Here is a 19,836-nt window from a genome sequence, read left to right on the forward strand (position 1 = left end):
AAACCAGTTTGTGCTGAACTATCTCCAGTACCTCCTCTAAATGATCATCCTTAACTGGTGAACTTAGACGTTGAGAGTGAGAGCCTGTTCATTGTGATTTACATTGAACTTTTAAAAACTGCAATAATGTTGGAGAAAAGCTAAACAGATATATTTCCTTCATATACCTATTGGTAAAGGTATTGGCATAAAACTGACACAATACATGCAAGTAACTGAGCCAACGGGACATTTCTGTGCAATCTTTTAGACATAATATTTAGCCTGTGATTTTTTTAGTCAAACATTGTGTAAGACAGAATTGGTCATTTCTCTCTCAAGCCACTTGATCCTACCAATATTTTTTATTGCACTTGAACAGAATTACGAGAACAGATACATTTTCAGGTGGACTGAGCTGAATAACATCTTTGAATGGGATAGATTAAAATAACAGCTCTCCAATCAGGTACTTTCCTTCAATGGTCACTTGATGGTGATCTGTAATGGAAATCTTTCTCTGCTCTTGCCCCGTATACTGAAGCCAGTGGAGGACTACAAGTAAAAACAATTTAGCACACCTACACGATTATACCTGTGGTTTAAAATCACAGAATGCAAAAGCCATTAGAGGAGAGTTTCCCTCCATATTTTTAGAAGTCTAACAATAACTAATTAAGTCTACTTCCTTTATTTACTCTGGTTAGCTGATTAATAATAATTTAGCAATCATCTGTTAGGATCAAAATCCAATATCTAAACTGTGGAATGGAAACACTCACATTCCGCGTAATAAACAATGAGACAGAGTAATAGGATGCAGGATATGTGAAGGCCAATGATAATCAACATGCTTCTGCAAGTTGATTAATCACAAAAAAAACTTGCAACTGTTTGTGGAACAGATATTCAGTGGAAGTTGTTTGGCATTTTCCTTTTCTCTTTTAATATGAAAATTGCAAATCCACTTTGTGTCCACCTTCATCAGCTTATGGGTTATATGGATATGGGTTTGTAAGGACTTACTCACCTTCTTCAGCCTGCTCTTTCACACAACTGATGCTGCCAGCAGAGTCTCTCAAAGGCCTTTTGTCAGGCTACACTTTCTCCTCACTCATTACAATTTCTAGTCAAATATCCAGCTACCACCAGTTGAACAAAACAAACCAGGAACTGAACTAGGTTCATAGATTTGTAGAATGTTAAAGCATGGAAGGGCCATTGTGTCCACACTGGTCATCATTCATTGAACGATTCTAATCCTGTTTCCAAGGCTTGGCCTGTAGCCTCATATGCTATGACGCTTCAAGTGTTCATCTAACAGTTCCTAAATCTCTTGAGGGTTCCTGCCTCTAACACCATCTTAGGTAGTGAGTTCACACTTACAACCCTCTGGGTGTAAAAGAAATTTCTAAATCCCTTCTGCTCCTTAATTTAAAACTGGTCACTGAACCGTCTACTAAGGGGAAAACATTCTCCGGAATGACCTTGTTCATGTCCCACAGAACTTTGTACACCTCAATCAGATCCCCTCAGTCTTCTCTGCTTGAAAGAAAACAAATCCAGTCCAGCCACTCTCTCTTTATAGCTAAACCACTCCAGCCCATGCAACATACTGGTGAATCACTTCTGCACCCTCTCTAAAACAATCTCATCCTTCCTACAGTGATGAGAAATGCTGTTAATAGCCCACTGTGGCTGAACTAATGGTAGATATGGATTTATTATAGTTCTGGTATTCAATGCCTTGAATCATAAAGGCAAGAATTCCACATGCCTTCTTCACCACCTTATCTCCCTGTCTTGCTGCCTTCAAGAATCTATGCACAAACACATCAAGGTCTCTTCTCGAGGTCCTACCAATAAACATGCACTAACTTGTTTCCCAAAATGCATCACTTCACATTTTTCAGGATTACATTTCAATTGCCACTATTTAAAAAACTAAAGTAAGATTCAGGAACTGGCTGGGAAGGTGAAACAAAGGCAAGGCTCATATCATAACTAAAGAAAGAAAATGAAATGAGAAACAGTGTTGTAATGTATTCTAGAAATTTCAGAAAACAATTATTATTCCCTCGAGGAAGCATTTCATTTCTCAGATAACAACAAAATGAATGACAGTGAATGATTCTATTTGAACTCCATAGGTTTGTTTACAAGAGCAGGTCAACATTTAAACACAGACCTTCCTAAGAATAGCTGATAGTAAAAGGCTTTAATAACCATTCCAGCTAAAGGATTGCATACAGGTGGTGGTATATGAGTGTTCATTGGTATATGAAGTTGAGTCAGACAATGTTAAGTATGGAGTCAGCACACTGACCTCACATTGCCACACAATTGAATTCATGTATTAATGTAGAAACTTAGAAAATGGGTGCAGGAGTTGGCTCTTTGGCCCTTTGAGTCTGCATCACCATTCAATATGATCATGACTGATTATGCAATTTCAATATCCCACTCCCACTTTCTCTCCAAAGACACTTCCATAGCCCTTGATCTTTTTTGCTGCAAGGGCCATGTCCACCTGATATATCTAAGGAACTGACTCCAACAGCTTTCTGCGGTAAAGAATTTCAAAGGCTCACAACCCTCTGAATGAAGAAATTCTTCTTCAGCTCAGTCCTGAATGCCTTAACCTTTATTCTCTGACTGTGACTCCTGGTTCTCGACTTCCCCCAACATCGGAACATTCTTCTCCCACCATGATTTTATATGTATCTAAGAGATTCTCCACTCATTCTTCTAAATTCCACTGAGTACAAGTCCAGTTGATCCAGTATTTCTTCATATGTCCATGCTGCCATCCTGGGAATCAGTCTGGTGAACATTTGCTGGCCTTCCTCAACAGCAAGAGTGTCCTTTCTCAGAATGGGAGACCAAAACAATACTCAAGGTACGGACTCACCAAGACTGCAGCAAGACACCCCTACTCACATACTCAAACCCTCTCGCTATGAAGGCCAGCATGCCATTAGCTTGCCTCACTGTCACTTGTACCTGCATGTCAAACTTCAGCAACTGTTCCACCATGCTACATGGATCTCATTGCACTTCATCTGTTCCTAAACTACCTTCCTGTTTCTGTCACCAAAGGAGAATAACCTCACGTTTGTCCACATTGCACTGCATTTGCCTAGTATTTGCCCATTCAGCCAGCCTATCCAAGTCATCCACTTAGCATCCTCCTCACAGTACATGCTGCCACTCAGCTCAGTGCCATCTGCAAACTTGGAGAAGTTTCTTCAATTCTTTCCTCCAAATCATTAATGTGTATTGTGAACAGGTGGGGTCCCAGCACTGAACGCTGTGGTACCCCATCCTTCACTACCTCCCACTCTAAAAAGGACCCTTTTTTCCAACTCTGTTTCCTGTTGCTGACTACATTTATCCACATTAATATATTGTCTCTGATACCATGACCTTTAATTTTGGTTATTGATCTCTTGTGTGGAACCTTGTCAAAAGCCTTTTGAACATCCAGATACACAACATCCACTGACTCACTCTTGTCCACTCTACTGGTCACATCCTCAAAATATTATAGAAGAATTGTCAAGCATGATTTCCCTTTAGTGAATCCATGCTGACTTGGACTGATGCTTTCCAAATGCTTAGTTATTACATCCTTAATAATTGACCCCAGCATTTTCTTCACTCCCAATGCAGGTTAGCCAGCCTATAATTCCCTGTTTTCTCGCTCCCAGCTGTTTTAAACAGTGGGGTTACATCAGCAACCCTCCAGTCTATTTGAACTCTCCCAGACTCTATAGAATGCTGGAAAATGATCACCAATGCCAATATGTCTAGGACCTCTTCCTTAAGTATTCTGGGATGCAGAGCATCAGATCCTAGGGAGTTATTGGGTTTTAATCCCATCAATTTCCCCAATTCTATCTCCTGACTAATAAGGATTTCCTTCAGTTCCTCCTTCACACTTGACCTTCTGTCCCTAGCATGTCCAAAGATTTTTTATGTCTTCCTTGTGAAGACAGATCCAAAGTACTTGTTCAACTTGTCTGCCAGCTCATTGTTGTCCATTATGAATTCACCTGATTCTAACTATAAAGGACGTCCATTTATCTTCACCAGTCTTTATCTCTTTAAATATCTATATAGAAGATTTTGCAGTCAGTTTTTATGTTTTCCGCAAGCTTACTCTCACCTTCTATTTTCCCCTTCTGAATTGAACCCATTGTCCTGCTCTACTGAATTTTAAATTGCTCCCAGTCCTCAGGGTTGTTGCTTTTTTTGGTCAATTTATTTACCTCTTCTTTGGCTTAAACACTATCCTTGAACTACCTTGTTAGTTATGGTTATGGTTGTCATCTTCCCTGTTTTACTTGTACAGGGATGTGCACAAATCTGAAAGTACCATGGAATTGATACAGCCTGAGATTGTCACAGTTATTGGTAGATGTAGTCCAGATGGCAATGAGAGTCTTGTGGTTTATAGTAAATATCTGTTAGTAAGCTATTGCTGGAGATGGCAATCGAGAGATCAAGAAAGGGCAGGGAAGTGTCCGAGATAGACCAAGTGAACTTGAATGTGGTGCAGGGGTGGGGGGGGGGCGTAGTGAGCAAATTTGATGAACTGCTCCAGTTCAGCCTGGGTGCAGGATGCAGCACCAGTGCAGTCATCGATGTAACGGCAGAAGAGTTGGGGAACAGTACCTGCGTACATACTGAAGAGGGACAGTTCGATGTGACCAACATGCGAGTGTCCATTGCCACCTCCCGGAATTGGAGAGATTTATGGATGGGCATTTACTATAAACCAACAGACTCCCATTTCTACCTGGACTACATCACCTCCCACCCTGTATCCTGCAAAATCTCCATCCTGTTTTCCCAATACTTCCATCTCCGTCGTATCTGCTCTGACGAGCAGATATTCCCAGATGTCCTCCTATTTCAAACAACATTTTTTCCCTCCTCTGTCATCCAGAATGGCCTCCACCCCACCTCCTCCATTCCCTGGTCCACTGCTGTAAACCACACCCCCAAACATAATAAAGACAGGGTTCCCCTGGTTCACACTTGCCACCCAGTAGCCTCTGCATCCTATGTATTATCCTAAAACACTTCTGCCAATTCTAATTAGACTCCACCAACGAGAACATCTTCCCCTCCCCACCCCTCTCTGCCTTCCACAAGGACTGATCCCTTCGTCACTCCTTGGTTCACGCCACACTCCCACCAACCTTTCCAATCCTGCCAGTACCTTCCCCTATAAGCGAAAAAGATGCAGCAGCAGCCCATACACTACCTCCCTCACCTCCATCCAGGGTGCCAAACAGTCCTTTCAGGTGAGACAGAGGTTCACTTGCATCTCTTCCAACTGACTGTGCCTGGTGCTCCTAATGTGGTCTTCTCGACAAACGTAGACTAGGTGACCACTTCACTAAGCACCTTCACTTGGCCTCATGGTCACTGCCCATTTCAATTCCAATTTCCACGCCCTCTCTGATATGTCCATCCTCTGCCTCCTCCAATGCCAACGTGAATTAGACTGCAAATTGGAGGAACAACACCTTATCTTCCGCCTGGGCAGCCTGCAGCCCAGAGGACTTCAAATAACCTTCCCGCCCATCCCCCAGCTCTCTTCCCAGCCCTACCTCCTCCCTTCCATTCCACCTACCAACCCATCCTTCCAGCTACCAACCAGATTCATCCCTCCCATTCAACACCCAGGTCGTACCCACTACCTGTGACCACCTATCACATTTGCACCATTCCGCTACTCTTCCCACCCAGTCCCTTCCTCTCTTTTTATCTGTAGCTTCCCCTACCCTCACATCTCATCCTGAAAAATGATTAATAACCAAAACGTTGACTTCTCCACCTCTTGATGCTGCTTGGCTTGCTGTTCTTCCAGCCTCCTGTTTGTCTGCTATTTATCTGCTTTGGACTCCAGTATCTGCAGATTTTTGTCTTTAGAAAAGAACTAAAGCCTTGCACCTGTTTAGCAAAATTCTTGACCACCAGGCAGCTCCAAGCTAGTGATTTGCAGCTAATTACATACTTTTGGTATGTTTCCTGTTGTGACATAGGAAAAATTAAATATAGCAGTACTTAGTATCTTCTTATTATAAACATAGGGGCATGAGATAGGAGAATGAAAGGCATTTTTCATCTTTGTTCCTCAGTTTCACTATCAGGTTCTCATGTCAGGCATATTATGAATGCTGGAGTACACACTGTTCTGATTGGTGCACATTCTGCCAGCACATTCTCAAAAGAAAGAGTCATTGAAATTATTTAAAATGATTGGGCTAGTGATGGGATGGATAAGAATTTATTCCTCCTTTGTTGTTGCTATTTGAGGGGTCAAAAATCAGAACAGGGGATTAGCAATTCCTCTGCAAGGAATCACAGAACTTCTTTGGCATTTCATTGCATCGGAGTAATGTGATGAATTGGATCGCCTGCCCAATGTTAAACATCCTCAACCTTTTTTCCACTGGTGTTAATAGAAACCCCTCAGGGAGTACCATATACCATTTAGACATACTTATGTAGAAAACCCTATCTGCCTCAAACACTATTTAAGAGTTGTCGTAGTAGTAGGAAGTCCATGTAGAAAGGTTATGATGGCATCTGGGAGGAACACTTTAGACAGGGTAAATTTTCCATTCATTAACTCATATGGAAGGTTAAATTAAGACTTTTATTCTGTTGGTCAAGGACAATAAGTACTTGAAGGAACAATGAGTTCACCTGGTGGCCTGTTCTGCTTTCTTATAATTGGTTATGTATAAAACAAATAACCTTTTATTTATCGAATTGTTGATGTAAGATTTAGAACATAGAACATAACAGCGTGGTACAGACCCTTTGGCCCTCGATGTTGTGCCGACCTGTGGAACCAATCCAAAGCCTATCTATCCTACACTATTCCATTTTCATCCATATGTTTATTCAATGACCATTTAAATGCCCTTAAAGTTGGTGAGTCTACTTCTATTGCAGGCAGTGTATCCCATGCCATTACTACTCTGAGTACCTCTGATATCTGTCCTGTATCTATCACCCCTCAATTTATAACTATGTCCTCTCATGCTAGCCATCACTGTCCAAGGAAAAGGCTCTCACTGTTCACCCTACCTAACCCTCTTATCTTATATGTCTCTATTAAGTCACTTCTCAACTTTCTTCTCTCCAATGAAAACAGCCTCAAGTCCCTTAGCCTTTCCTCATAAGACCTTCGCTCACCAGGCAACATCAAAGTAAATTTCCTCTGAACCCTATCTAAAGTTTACACATCATTCTTATAATGTGGTGATCAGACTGTACGCAATACTCCAAGTGGATCCAAAACACAATCCCTCTACCAATAAAAGCTAAATAACCTTATGCCTTCTCAACAACCCTAACATTCCTGGATGGCAACTTTCAGGGACCTATGTACATGGACATCAAGATTGCTCAGCTTTTCTACACTACCAAGAATCTTACCATTAGCCCAGTACTCTTTATTCCTGTTATTCCTTCCAAAGTGAATCACCTCACACGTTTCCACATTAAACTCCATTTGCTCCCTCTCAGCCCAGCTCTGCAGCTGATCTATGTCCCTCTGTAACCTGCAACACCTATCAGCACTATCCACAAACTCCACTGACCTTAGTGTCATCCACAAATTTACTAACCCATCCTTCTACACGCTCATCCCAGTCATTTATAAAAATGACAAACTGCAGTGGCCCCAAAACTGATCCTTGCAGCACACCACCAGTAACTGAACTCCAGGATGAACATTTCTCATCAACCACTACCTTCTGTCTTCTTTCAGTTAGCCAAGTACTGATCCAAACCACTAAATCACCCTCAATCCCAAGCCTCCGTATTTTGTGCAATAGCCTACCACAGGAAACCTTATCAAACACCTTACTGAAATGCATATACACCACACCAACCACTTTACCCTCATCCACCTGTTTCGTCACCATCTCAAAGAACTCAATCAGGTTGTGTGTGGCATGACCTTCCCTTCACAAAACTCTAGTGGGTTTCATCAAAGCCAGATGAAACCCACACACATACAGGGAGAACGTGTAAATTCCACACAGATGCTTGCCCGAGGCTGGAATCGAACCCAAGGTCCCTGGTGTTGTGAGACAGCAGAGCTAACCACTGAACTACCTTGCCATATGACCCAGGCTGTACGTAGTTCATTATGTACAACCAAAAGAGAAAATGCTGGAAAATCTCAGCAGGTCTGGCAGCATCTGTAAGGAGAGACAAGAGCTGACGTTTCAAGTCTCACTGACCCTTTGTCAAAGCTTCTATTCATTATGTACAATATGTGTGAATTAAACTAGACAGGTATTCTTCAATTAAACATAAGTGTTTTATTGCTAAAGTTCACTCACATAGAAAATAATATTAACTCTTCAATTACATCCTACTTCCCAATAACATACACCAACATACTCACACACCAAACATGCAGAAAACTACAACTTCGCAGAAAACCAGGGCTTTTTCTGTCAAAATTATAAAATATTTAATAGAAGATAAAGTCAAAAGATTCATTGACTGTATCTGGACATTTCAGTTCTCACTGGCTTTGCAGTCATGGTTGGTAGATCCCCTTCTCCTTTAATGACTTGCTGGGTTGAAGCCTTCACACGAATGTACAGTTTAGGAGAGGAGGAGCCCCTTGGCACTCATGCCTACACAGTTATTTAATAAGATCATGACTGAACTGATTACTCTGATAATATTTCACCTCCTTGCTTATTGAGAATCTATCTAACTCTGCCTTTAAAAAATTCACCATATTTTGAGAAAAGCATTCCAAAGACTCAAAATGCTCTGAGAAGATAAAATTCGCCTCATCCCTGTCGTAAATGGCTGCTCCTTGAATTTTAAATAATGATTGCTAGTTTTATAATTTTCCACAAAAGGAAGCATCTTTTCCACAATGCATCTTGTCAAGACCTTCTTGGATCTCATATAGAGTCATAGAGTCATATGTATCAATCTTACTCTTCTAAACTCCCTCTGTTACAGGCCTAACCTGTCGAATCTTTCCTTATAACATAACCTATACATTCCAAGCATTGGTCTAGTAAACCTTCACTGAATTGTTTCCATTTAAATCCTTGCCTAACTTCTCTAGTTTTGGGTTCAATTTCCATTGTAATAAATTGGAAGGGCAGGGGGTATGGCTATCTGCTCAATGGTATTGATTAGTTCAGTTGGCTGGTTTGGAATATAGAGTGACACCAACAGCATGGATTTAATTCCTGCACTGGTTGGGCTTACCATGAAGGAGTCTACTTTTCAACATTTCCCCTTGCCTCAGGTGATGTGACCCTCAGGTTAAGCCACCACCAGTTGTCTTACTCTAACCAGAGAGCAGCCTTACGGTCTGGTGAGATTATGACAACTTTCCTAATCACTTGCTGTGTCAGCATACTCACATCTTGTGATTCATGTATAAAGAAAGCTCACCCAGAGCTTTCTGCACTTCAGAACTCTGCAATTTCTCACCATTTACATACCAGGCTTCATAGCTTAAAAGAAACATGTTAAGATTCTCAGGTTGGTTTTCAATTCACAAACAGAGCTCACAGCTTTGAGCGAGGTTTCAGAGAGAGAAAGGTGCATTCAGACTGCAAGACATTCACTCCGGCAAACGATTGCGTTCTCTGCCCAAATCCAAATTCACACCAAAGGTGTATCAGACAACCTTGCTCTTGTTTAGTTGAAATACTCCTTAGGACACAGAACATATCACAGAATGTCTCCCTAACCATGACTGCATAATAGGGAAGGTTATTAATTTTAATGATTGCGCCATAAACTCCTTCAATTCTCCATCTCAAAAAGTCAGTTCACACTTTCAGCAGATCATAATCACTGTAGATGCTTCCATTTCCTTGCCAAGGAGATATTACTTGGCGACCGTGATGGATAGGAGTTTTCACCATCTTAGATTTCAGTCAACAATTTTTGCTTTTCAAAAATATATTTTTAAAAATGTACAGATATAACCAGTTGATGAAGTTACACATTTATATTCCATATCGTGCAACTTTGTAACACGGTTTTTAAAAGGGGGCTATCCAGTGAACATGATGAGGTGTTAGCTACTGACCAATGTGCTGAGGAGGGAGAAAGTAAGCAAAAATCGATTACATTGAATTAGTGCCAAAATATCTGCTAAAATAATGTTTGTGAAATCTTACTGATGCAGAATGACTGCTATTTGTTTTTGCAACTAAATTTTAAAAATAATTAATTGTATGCAGCATGTTAATGCATTAAAATAGCTAAATGCAAATATGATATTTTACTAAAATTGAGTTTAACCATTCTCTATATGATGAGTGCTGATCACAGAACTAGGTCATGTCAAAATAACTTTTAGATCAACAGTCTTGTGATCATGATCAACAAATGATCATTGTGGTACAAGACTAAATCATGGGAAACCCAGAAAAAGTCATTCTCATACAGGAAAGAAGATATAAAGAATAATGAATAGTTTACTTGACAAGCATATTTCTTGATAGTTGTTATATTTAATTATAACAAATTCTGAGGTACGTTGATAATATGGAATGGAAGTCTTTTTGTGGACTGTGTGATATTAATGGAAGAAAGCCAAAAATTAATTATTTCTGGGAATACATTCTCAGATCAGTAGCAGCACTGAAAGCAGTTGAAACATAAATACATTGTTTATTTTTAATACACTTTTATGTTTCATAATTTCAACAGGTTTCTAGATACTGATGATGGGTATCACCCATAGTTAACCTCAGACTGAAGTTAATAACTGCTCTAAAAGTTGCTAAGTTGAATTGTCTAATGATTTTTAAATATTTTCCTTTATCTGGGACCGGATTTTATGACCTCCATGGGGTGGCTAAATATGCTGCGAGGGGACTTTAAAATGTGGCACCATGCTACGTGCCATCCCTCACACATACCTAAATGGTAAAGGTTGGTGTCAAGGAGCACCTTCCTATGGAGCACTGAAGTGGTCACTAAGTGGTCACCTAAGGATCACTTCTCACTGGTGATAGGATTTAACATGCAGCAGGACAGACCCACTCCATGCTTCGCTACCTGGGCAGTGCCCATCCAAAGTGTCAAAGCCACCTCAATATCTTCCCATCACCATGTTTCCTCTCCCTTCCTCTCAGCTCTGTCCATCATGGTGCTCCAACCCCATAATCCTCCTCAATGAGGTCTGCCAGCCTGGTCCTGACAAAATACCCACATCCCCACCTGTCTTGCACTTACTGCCATATCTGGTTCCATTCTCAATTGCTAATAATAGGGATGGGATGTAGTCCCATCAATGGTCAATGCTCCCACTGGTACTATAACCTTGGACTGCTATAGGTCATTTGATTGGCCAGCAAAACCTGAAAGTGGGACTTCTTTACAGATAAGGCCAATCAGACATAGGACCAGTCTGCTCCACCATTCAAATCATGGCTGATACATTTCTCAAACCCATTCTCCTGCTTTCTCCCCCTGACCTTTGATCCCCTTGACAATCAAGAACCTATCTATCTCAGTCTTAAATGTACTCAATGACCTAGCCTCCATTGCCTTATGTGGCAATTAATTCCAGAAATTGACCACTCTCTGACTGAAGAAGTTTCTCCTCATCTCTGTTTTAAAGATTCTTCCCTTTACTCTAAGGCTGTGCCCTTGGCTCCTATTTGAGGTCTATTTGGACTTCCAGAAGGCCTTTGACAAGGTGATGCATAAGAGCTGCTCAGTAAGATAAGAGCCCATGGTGTTAGATGGTGTACAGATTCTGCCTCAAGGCAAGTAAAAGCCGAACAGCAGCTAAGTGGCAGTGGGACAAACCCGCCAAGTAGAAGTAGGCTGTCCCTTAACTTTTACTCCAGAGGCAGAAACCACACCCCACCCTGAAACAGTTAGCCTCAAGTTTTCTCTCTTCAAGAAGTTTCTGGTATGCCATACTGACAACAGGAAGCATCCATTTATTTGAGTTCATCTCATTTTATTGAATTGAATGATTATCTTTCATAGACTGACATAGAATTATACAGCACAAAGGAAGTAACGTTATCTATCGTGCCTGTGCTGCTTCTTCACATTGATTTTGTAAGATTTTCTGAATTTACTTCCACACTTTACCCTTTTAGACACCACATTCCAAACTCATAGCAGAAATGTCTTCTCTTTATGTTGCCTCTAATTCTTTTGCCACTAAATCTATATCTAATCTGGTGCCACCCAAATTATTTATTTCCTCTATCAAAACATTTCATGAATCTAAACACATGTATCCTATTTGCCTTAATATTTTCTGCTCTAATTACATTTGTTCACAGAACTAAAATCTTGGTACATTCCAGTAAATCTCATTTGCACCCTCGCTGAGTTCTTCACATCCTTCCATAGTGTACCAGTTGGGGCTGAACTATTATTTTATCCACATTAACAGCAGTAATTTCCTTGAGCAGCTCCTGTTTTTTTTTACTGTAGCTTCACCAAATGTAATTCCTGGTTCTGTAGCGAGAATAGAGGGAGTCTGCCAAGCAGTGGAACCCATTGGACTGGAGGTTTGATTGGACAATCCTGGGGGCATTTGTGTCTGGATGAGCCAGCTATGCCAAGAGTCATCTTGCTTGATGCAAGTGGACCTACCTGGGCATAACTTCCAAGGAATACCACCTGGGGTGTGTAAATTTAATATCTTTAAATTGGATTTTCAAAGCACTTCCGCCAAATGTATGGCAGTGAAGTAGAAACAGAGATAACCAGTCTGCTGCATAATTTAAACATTAAAGGCAGAATCTCACGACTTTTTTTGTGGATAAATCTAAGTCGCACTGAGTTGTTTTGAAGGAATTATCATTACGAGGTCTATCAGGATTTTTCATTATGCCTTATCAAAACTATAGCGTCTATCACGTCTGTTTCTATCCCCAGCTTACCACCCACCAATCCCAGAACAACTTGTTACTCAATGGATTTCCGCCAATGGACCAGCGTCTATCACCTGCACTTTCTTAAAAGGCCGTTCTTCCTATGGAGAAAGTGAGGACTGCAGGTGCTGGAGATCAGAGTCAAAAAGTGTGGTGCTGGAAAAGCACAGCAGGTCAGGCAGCATCTGCCTCTGCTCGAAACATTGATTCTCCTGCCCCTCAGATGCTGCCTGACCTGATGTGCTTTCCCAGCACCACACTTTTCTACTCTTCACATGGACAAACCAGAAGAAGAACCAGACACAGCTCTCTCAGAAGTTTCCATTCAGGACACTCTCCCGGTGGTACTCCTTGGAAGTTATACCCAAGCAGGTATACTTGGCTCATCCAGACAATGCCCCCCAGGTTGTCCAATCAATCCCACTGCTTAGCAAGCTCCCTCCATTCTGGCTGCAGAACCAGGAACTACACTAAGACATTGTGGGAGGTAGAGGCAGAAGAAACTGAGTAGTTATCTGATCTCCAGCAGTCCCAACATCCTTATTCTTTTCCTGGTCCATGTCTCTAAAAGATTTGCAATGAATGAGTTTGTCACACTGTCTAATGAACTTGTTCCTGCCCACTTATCCTTCCAACTCCTGACTATGAGGTGACCATGCCAAATGTAGTTCCATGCTTCCCCCAATTGATGTCAGGATGTTTCTGAATGTAGAATAACCTCTTTCTTGCATGACCTCCTTCCCGTCCATGCTTTGCTATATCCCACCTCACTTTGCAGGTACTGTTGCCCCCTTGGCAAATATCATCTTCCCTTCCCTCTAGCCTGCAGCTCCCTGTCCTGAAGAGTAACTTGCTGAGTCTCTGTCAGAGACTCACCACCTTGATCCCTCTCTTTTCTAAACTCACACCTATCTCCAAACCTGTCCTCTCCAACATGTCGACAGCTCTCACATTGGTGTCCATGATTTTCCAGAATCCTTTGATCCCTTCCATTAGGTTTCTGCCCAGCCACACTGCTGAAACAGCTCTCATCAAATGTCACAAATAACATCTTATGTGACTGTTAGAAAAGGTCTAAAAATCAGAAATGAGTAGAATTGTTTTCAAATGTAGTAGATACATGCTTTGGCCAGACTTAATCAATTTGAACTGTTAGCTTTGTATTTTGAAAAATTACTAGAATTTCGCTTAAGCATATTAAAAATTCATACCTCAGGGAATTTTTTCTTCTGTATATATTCAGTGAGTGCAGGATCGAAGTATTGGGCATAACCCTCATTCAGACTGTATATTTTTCCTTTCTTCTTTATTTTCACGTTCCTTTCCACAAGAATAAACTCACCTACAGCCTAAATAAAAGAAGAGAATTATAACAGTGGTCAAGAATACAAGTTTTAGTTAGATAGAATCATAGCCCAGGAACTTGTAGTAATTAAGGTTTATATTGTTCTTTTGGGTTTAACTGATTGTAATTAATCTGAATGGAATTTATATTTGTTCAACCACTGACAGTTTCATTAACATATGAAACTAAGAGAATTTTAATTGGAATTATGTATTTTAATAAATATTAGTTTTAGGATTTGTTTGACAAGATATGCAACAGAAATAAGACATGATAAATGTACTTGGTGCCAGAATGCCTCAGCAAATGTTCACTTATAGCTGAAAAAGAAAACCACAAATTAACAGGGAATCCATTGTCTATGAACATTTTCTCCTTTTTATCTCTGTTTTCCTCTTCTTTTCCTGTGGATGTTGCCTTCTTCTTGTGATGCCATTGTGATGTACCTAGTTGGCGTTGTCCAGGGCCTTGTTGAATGCTCATTGTTTGTTTTAACTGTTCACAATGACTTTTGCCTGATGATTTGCCCAAGGTGGTGGTGGTGCAGGTAGGAGTCATGGGGAGGAAGGAGAGGTAAAAAGAATTTAAGCCCCATAAATAATTTGGATAAATGACTGAAGTCTTGTAAATCTGAATTCCAACACCCACCTAACCAATCTCCCAGTGGAGACTTGTTGGGGTTTGGTGCATGAGTGGGCAATTAACCTGTTCCCAGGAAGCAGTCTGGCAATTTAAATATCACAATGAGGCTGCATGCTTCATATTGATGCTTCACAACTGATTGATGTGAATGGATGAACAAGGAGCAGGCTCCTTGGTCCTTTCAGCTGTTCAATCATATTCTGCCACTCAACAGAATCCTGGCTGATCTGACTGTACCCTCAGATCTACATTCCAACCCACTTCTGATTAACCTTAACCTCCTTGCTGAACAAGCATTAATACATTGCTGCCTTAAAAATATTTGAGGATTCTGCTTCAACTAACATCTGAGGGAGAGAGTGCCAAAAACTTACAATCCTCTCAGATTTTTTTTAAAAAGCCTCATTTCTATTTTAACTGCTTTTTAAGCAGTGATGCCTATTACTTGATTCTCCACATCCAACTGTCAAGACCTCTCAGATATTATATATATTCCCTACAGTGTGGAAACAGGTCCTTCAGCCCAACCCGACCCTCCAAAGAGTAATCCACCCAAAGCCATTTCTCTCTGACTAATGCACCTAACACTATGGGCAATTTAGCCTGGCCAATCCACCCTAACCTGCACATCTTTGGATTGTGGGAGGAAAGCGGAGCAAACCCACGCAGACACAGGGAGAATGTGCAAACTCCACATGGACAGTCGCCTGAGGCTGGAATCGAACCTGGGACCCTGGCGCTGTGAGGGAGCAGTGCTAATTACTGAGCCACCGTGCCGCCCTCAACTCAATATGATTCAATTTCAAGTTGCTTTTTTCTCTTCTAGACTCCAGTGAATCTAAGTTAAAGAGGGTGGTGCTGGAAAAGCATAGTCCATGAGTGAATCTAAGCTCATCTAACCTTTCCGCTTAAGATAACCCATCTATTCTAGACATCAGTCTGGTAAAATTTCTCATAACATGCTTCAAATGCATTTACAATCTTTACTAAAAGAAGTGACCAAGATTATACATAGTACTGTAGATGTGATCTCAACATTATCTTGAAGAAGTGAGGCACAACCTTCCTACTTTTGCATTCAATTCCCCTCACAATAAATGATAACATTCTGTTAGCTCCCTAGTTACTTGCTGGATCTGCATACTAACCTTTTGTGATCCATACCTTACACAAGTAGAGTGTCATTGATGTCAAATGCACATTCACAAAACTCCACAGCACTTGAGGAAACTTCACTTTTAAGACACCCCTCCCCTGCCAATCCAAGTGCGTGAAAAAATTTAAAACCTCCTTATAGCCTGTTCAGTAAGAATAAACAAGCACAGGAATTAGGAGCAGGGGTGGGCCATTTGGCCCCTCAACCCTGCATTATCATTCAATAAAATTATTGTTGATCTGCTTGCATTTTGAATTCCACATCAACATTTAATTCAAATAACTTTTAATTCCCTGGTCCAAAAGAATCTATTTACCTCTGCCTTAACATGAACATTGAATTGTATTGCCATAGTCTTACCAAATTATAGGGCTGCTCTCTCATTAGAGAGAGATGATTGGTGGTGATTTAACCTGAGGACAACCAAATCTCTGGTGAGGTTGAGAGAGAGAGTCCTTCATGGTAACTTCTGCCAGTGATGGAATTGAACCCTTGCTGTTGGCATCGCACTGCTTCATAAACCAACTGTCCAGCTAACTGAGCATGAACATATGGATTAGGACATTCAGCAATTGACCTTTGAAAAAGAAATGGCAGTATGCTGCAAGTAGTTTGGGAATAATGGGAAACGAATATTCAGTAAGGGTTTTAGCCCATCTTGATAAATGTAATATAAAGAAGGAAGCAGAATGCTTGAAGACTAATGCGGTTAATCTTTTGGGGAGGAGGTAGTTTGCATTCAGGCACATCCTCACCTCTACTCATAGAAAAGGCAGAAAATTAGCTGCAGGTTTCATTATACTTTCCTGTGTATCTCCTGGTGATAGTGATAGTGATGCATGTTGTGTATGATGGGAGAAACAGCAAGGAAAGCAAATGGAAGTATAAAGAAAGTGTGGAAAAATGCATCCTGATTTAACCAAGAATATTTTAATTTGTTTGTTGTGTTCCAATGAAAGATTGTGGGATGGTATGAGATCCAATTCTACATTCGTGCTTCCAGCACCTTATAAACAGCATTTTCTTTCACTGAATTCTTTACTAATGTTTAGTTGGAACCTGAATTGACATCCTACTTTAGCAAGTAACTTGCGTTCTTATACACTTACCTGATTTCCAATCGCAGAATGATGCAAAAGTAATTATGGTGCAATATGTTATTCTGGTTCATTCAATTGTTACAAATATTTGCACATATGCATCAGATCAGAAATTGTGATGATTCTTTGATCAACATGAATTACATACTGGATCCAACATGAAGAAGTTGACACCTTGTCCTGTAGAGAGCGCTACTAGAGTAGCACTGCCATACAGTGCATATCCAGCGGCCACCATTGTCCGTCCAGGTTGAAGAGCAAGATTTTCAGTAGGCTGCTCTCCAGAGTCCTAGCAAAGGCAAAACAAATAGTCAGTTACAGTGGAATCTATTCACTCTTCAAGTAACAATTTCCATAAACTCAGCAAAACTTAATGATTGAGCAATCATGACTAACAATTCTTATACAAGGATCATATGACTTTCAGTGATACGTGTTATGTGTATTTTTGTTTTAAGTGATGTCATAACAAAGTTGCCAGCTACTGCATTTAGAAAGAGATTCAGAATTCCAGTCTGAGTATCTAACTTTAATTATACTCTGGTCAGCAACAGCACATTCGTACATCCATGTGATTTTCATCCGAGACTCTTGTAGGATTCAGTGAAAACAAGCCCAGCCTGTCCAATCTTTCCTTAATCTAGTATGCCTCCTTGGACTTGCCTCCAACACATTTACAACCTTCCTCAGATAAGGAGACCAAATATGTACACAACATTTGAGATGGGGGTCTCACTAAGTGTAGTGCAGCATTAGGCTCCCTTTATCCACGGTATATATTACTCCTTCAAAGAATTCCATATAATTTCCCTTTCGTCAAGCTTTGCTGACTCTTCCCCCTTACTTTGTGTTTTTCCAAGTGTCCAGTTATAACTTAACATGATCAATTCTAACAGCTTCCCTATGATGTCAAGCTAATAGGCCTTTATTTTCCAGCTTTCTGTTTCCCTCTCTTCTTGAATGGAGGGTTTATATTTATGAACTTTTCAAGAATTTAGAAAATTTCACAAAATTAATATCAATGCATTTACTACCTCATTAGCCATTTTTTTTAAAACCCCAGGATGAAGTCAATTCACACCTAGAGACTTATCAACCCGTAGTCCATCAGTTTGCTCAATATCATTTCTGTAATTATTTAATTTCACTAAGTTCCTCTTTTCCTCAAACCTTCTCATTTACAGTGGGATAGTGGGATGTGTTTTGTATCCTTTAAAGTGAAGATAGAATAAAATATTTATTCATTATATCCATCATTACTTCATTATCTACTATTAACTCCCCACTCTCACCCTCTAAAGGACCAACTCTCACTTTACAACTCTTTCTTTTTAGCTATCTTTCGACACTCTTGCTATGAGACAGTATATTCCTGTTCAGGTGAAAGGAAAGGCTGGTAGGTGTAGGAAATGCTGGATGACTAAAGAAATTGACATTTTGGTTAAGAAAAAGAAGGAAGCATATGTCAGGAATAGAAAGGATAGATCATGTGAATCCTTAGAAGAATATAAAGGCAGTAAGAGTATACTTAAGAGGGAAAGCAGGCGGGCAAAAAGGCACATAGCTTTGGCAAATAGGGTTAAGGAGAATCCAAAGGGATTCTGCAAAGACATTAAGAACAAATGGGTATCTAAGGATAGCATAGATCCCTCAAAGATCAGCAAGGCAGCCGATGTATGCAACCACAGGAGATGGGGAGATACTAAATGAGTATTTTGTATCAGTGTTTACTGTGGAAAAGGACATGGAAGATATAGAATGTCAAGAAATAGATGGTGACATCTTAAAAATTGCCAGCACCTGGCCCATATCCCTTTAAATCTTTCCTATTCATCTCCCCATTGAGATGCCTTTTAAATGTTGTTATTGTACCAGCCTCAGGCAGCTCATTCTATACGTGTCCCACCATCTGCATGAAGAAGATGCCCCTTAGGTCCCTTTTAAATTTTTCCCCTCTCACCCTAAACTATGCTCTCTAGTTCTGGATTCCCACACTCCAGCCAAACGACCTTGTCTATTTACCCTATCCATGCTCCTCATGATTTTATAATCCTCTCTTAGGTCTCTTTGCTGCTCTTACTATATTTTTGCTGGTTTTTATCAAGTCTTTTTAATGAGCTCTTTGGGTGTAATGTCACCACCAGGAATCCAATTATTTTATCAGCACTTTATAATAACATCTCATTTCTTGGTGTTTTTTTTTAAAATCTGTTTTTGAATTAGATTTGAACGGAATTATTTTATTGTCTTGTTATTTCGAACACCATATCTCCCCGGTGAGAACACACATCAAATCAGCTTTCAAGCTTCTGCTATTCAAATAATTATAAAAAGGTTTGCAAAAGTGAAGCAAACAATTCGACTATATCCTTGTGTATGTCGTATGTGACTTCTTTAGCTTCCTCTCTATAATGGCACAGCTGACATCAGACTTTGTATGATATTAAGCAATGGCAATATTCAGCCAGAAGCTGCTCATCACTGTCCATGTTGAAACAGCCTAGCGGTCATGACCTTGACTGGTGCTTCCTGTCATCAGCTTGTGCGGATTCAGAGCTCTTTCTGCTTCTCCTCCTGTCATTCCTCTCCCAAAGACAATAACTTGCTGGATTGCAATTCTACAAACACCACCGTCTGGTCCCTCAAAAAATGGGGCTATTATCTGCATGCAAGCCTCGTCAGTCG

At 40.4% G+C, this 19,836-nt stretch overlaps 1 protein-coding gene across 1 annotated transcript in view; it reads right to left on the reverse strand.

Annotated features, from left to right (window-relative positions):
- LOC140486861 (fructose-1,6-bisphosphatase isozyme 2-like) overlaps positions 1 to 19,836 on the reverse strand; it is a 58,058-nt gene that overhangs the window by 5,391 nt on the left and 32,831 nt on the right. Inside the window, exons 4-5 of the mRNA XM_072585914.1 lie at positions 17,300 to 17,440; positions 14,120 to 14,257 (exon numbers count right to left, since the gene is read on the reverse strand). Coding sequence (XP_072442015.1) covers positions 14,120 to 14,257; positions 17,300 to 17,440 — 279 coding nt within the window. The remainder of the gene's footprint in view (positions 1 to 14,119; positions 14,258 to 17,299; positions 17,441 to 19,836) is intronic.

This window comes from Chiloscyllium punctatum, chromosome 2 (assembly GCF_047496795.1).
Source record: "Chiloscyllium punctatum isolate Juve2018m chromosome 2, sChiPun1.3, whole genome shotgun sequence".
NCBI classification, from domain to species: domain Eukaryota; kingdom Metazoa; phylum Chordata; class Chondrichthyes; order Orectolobiformes; family Hemiscylliidae; genus Chiloscyllium; species Chiloscyllium punctatum.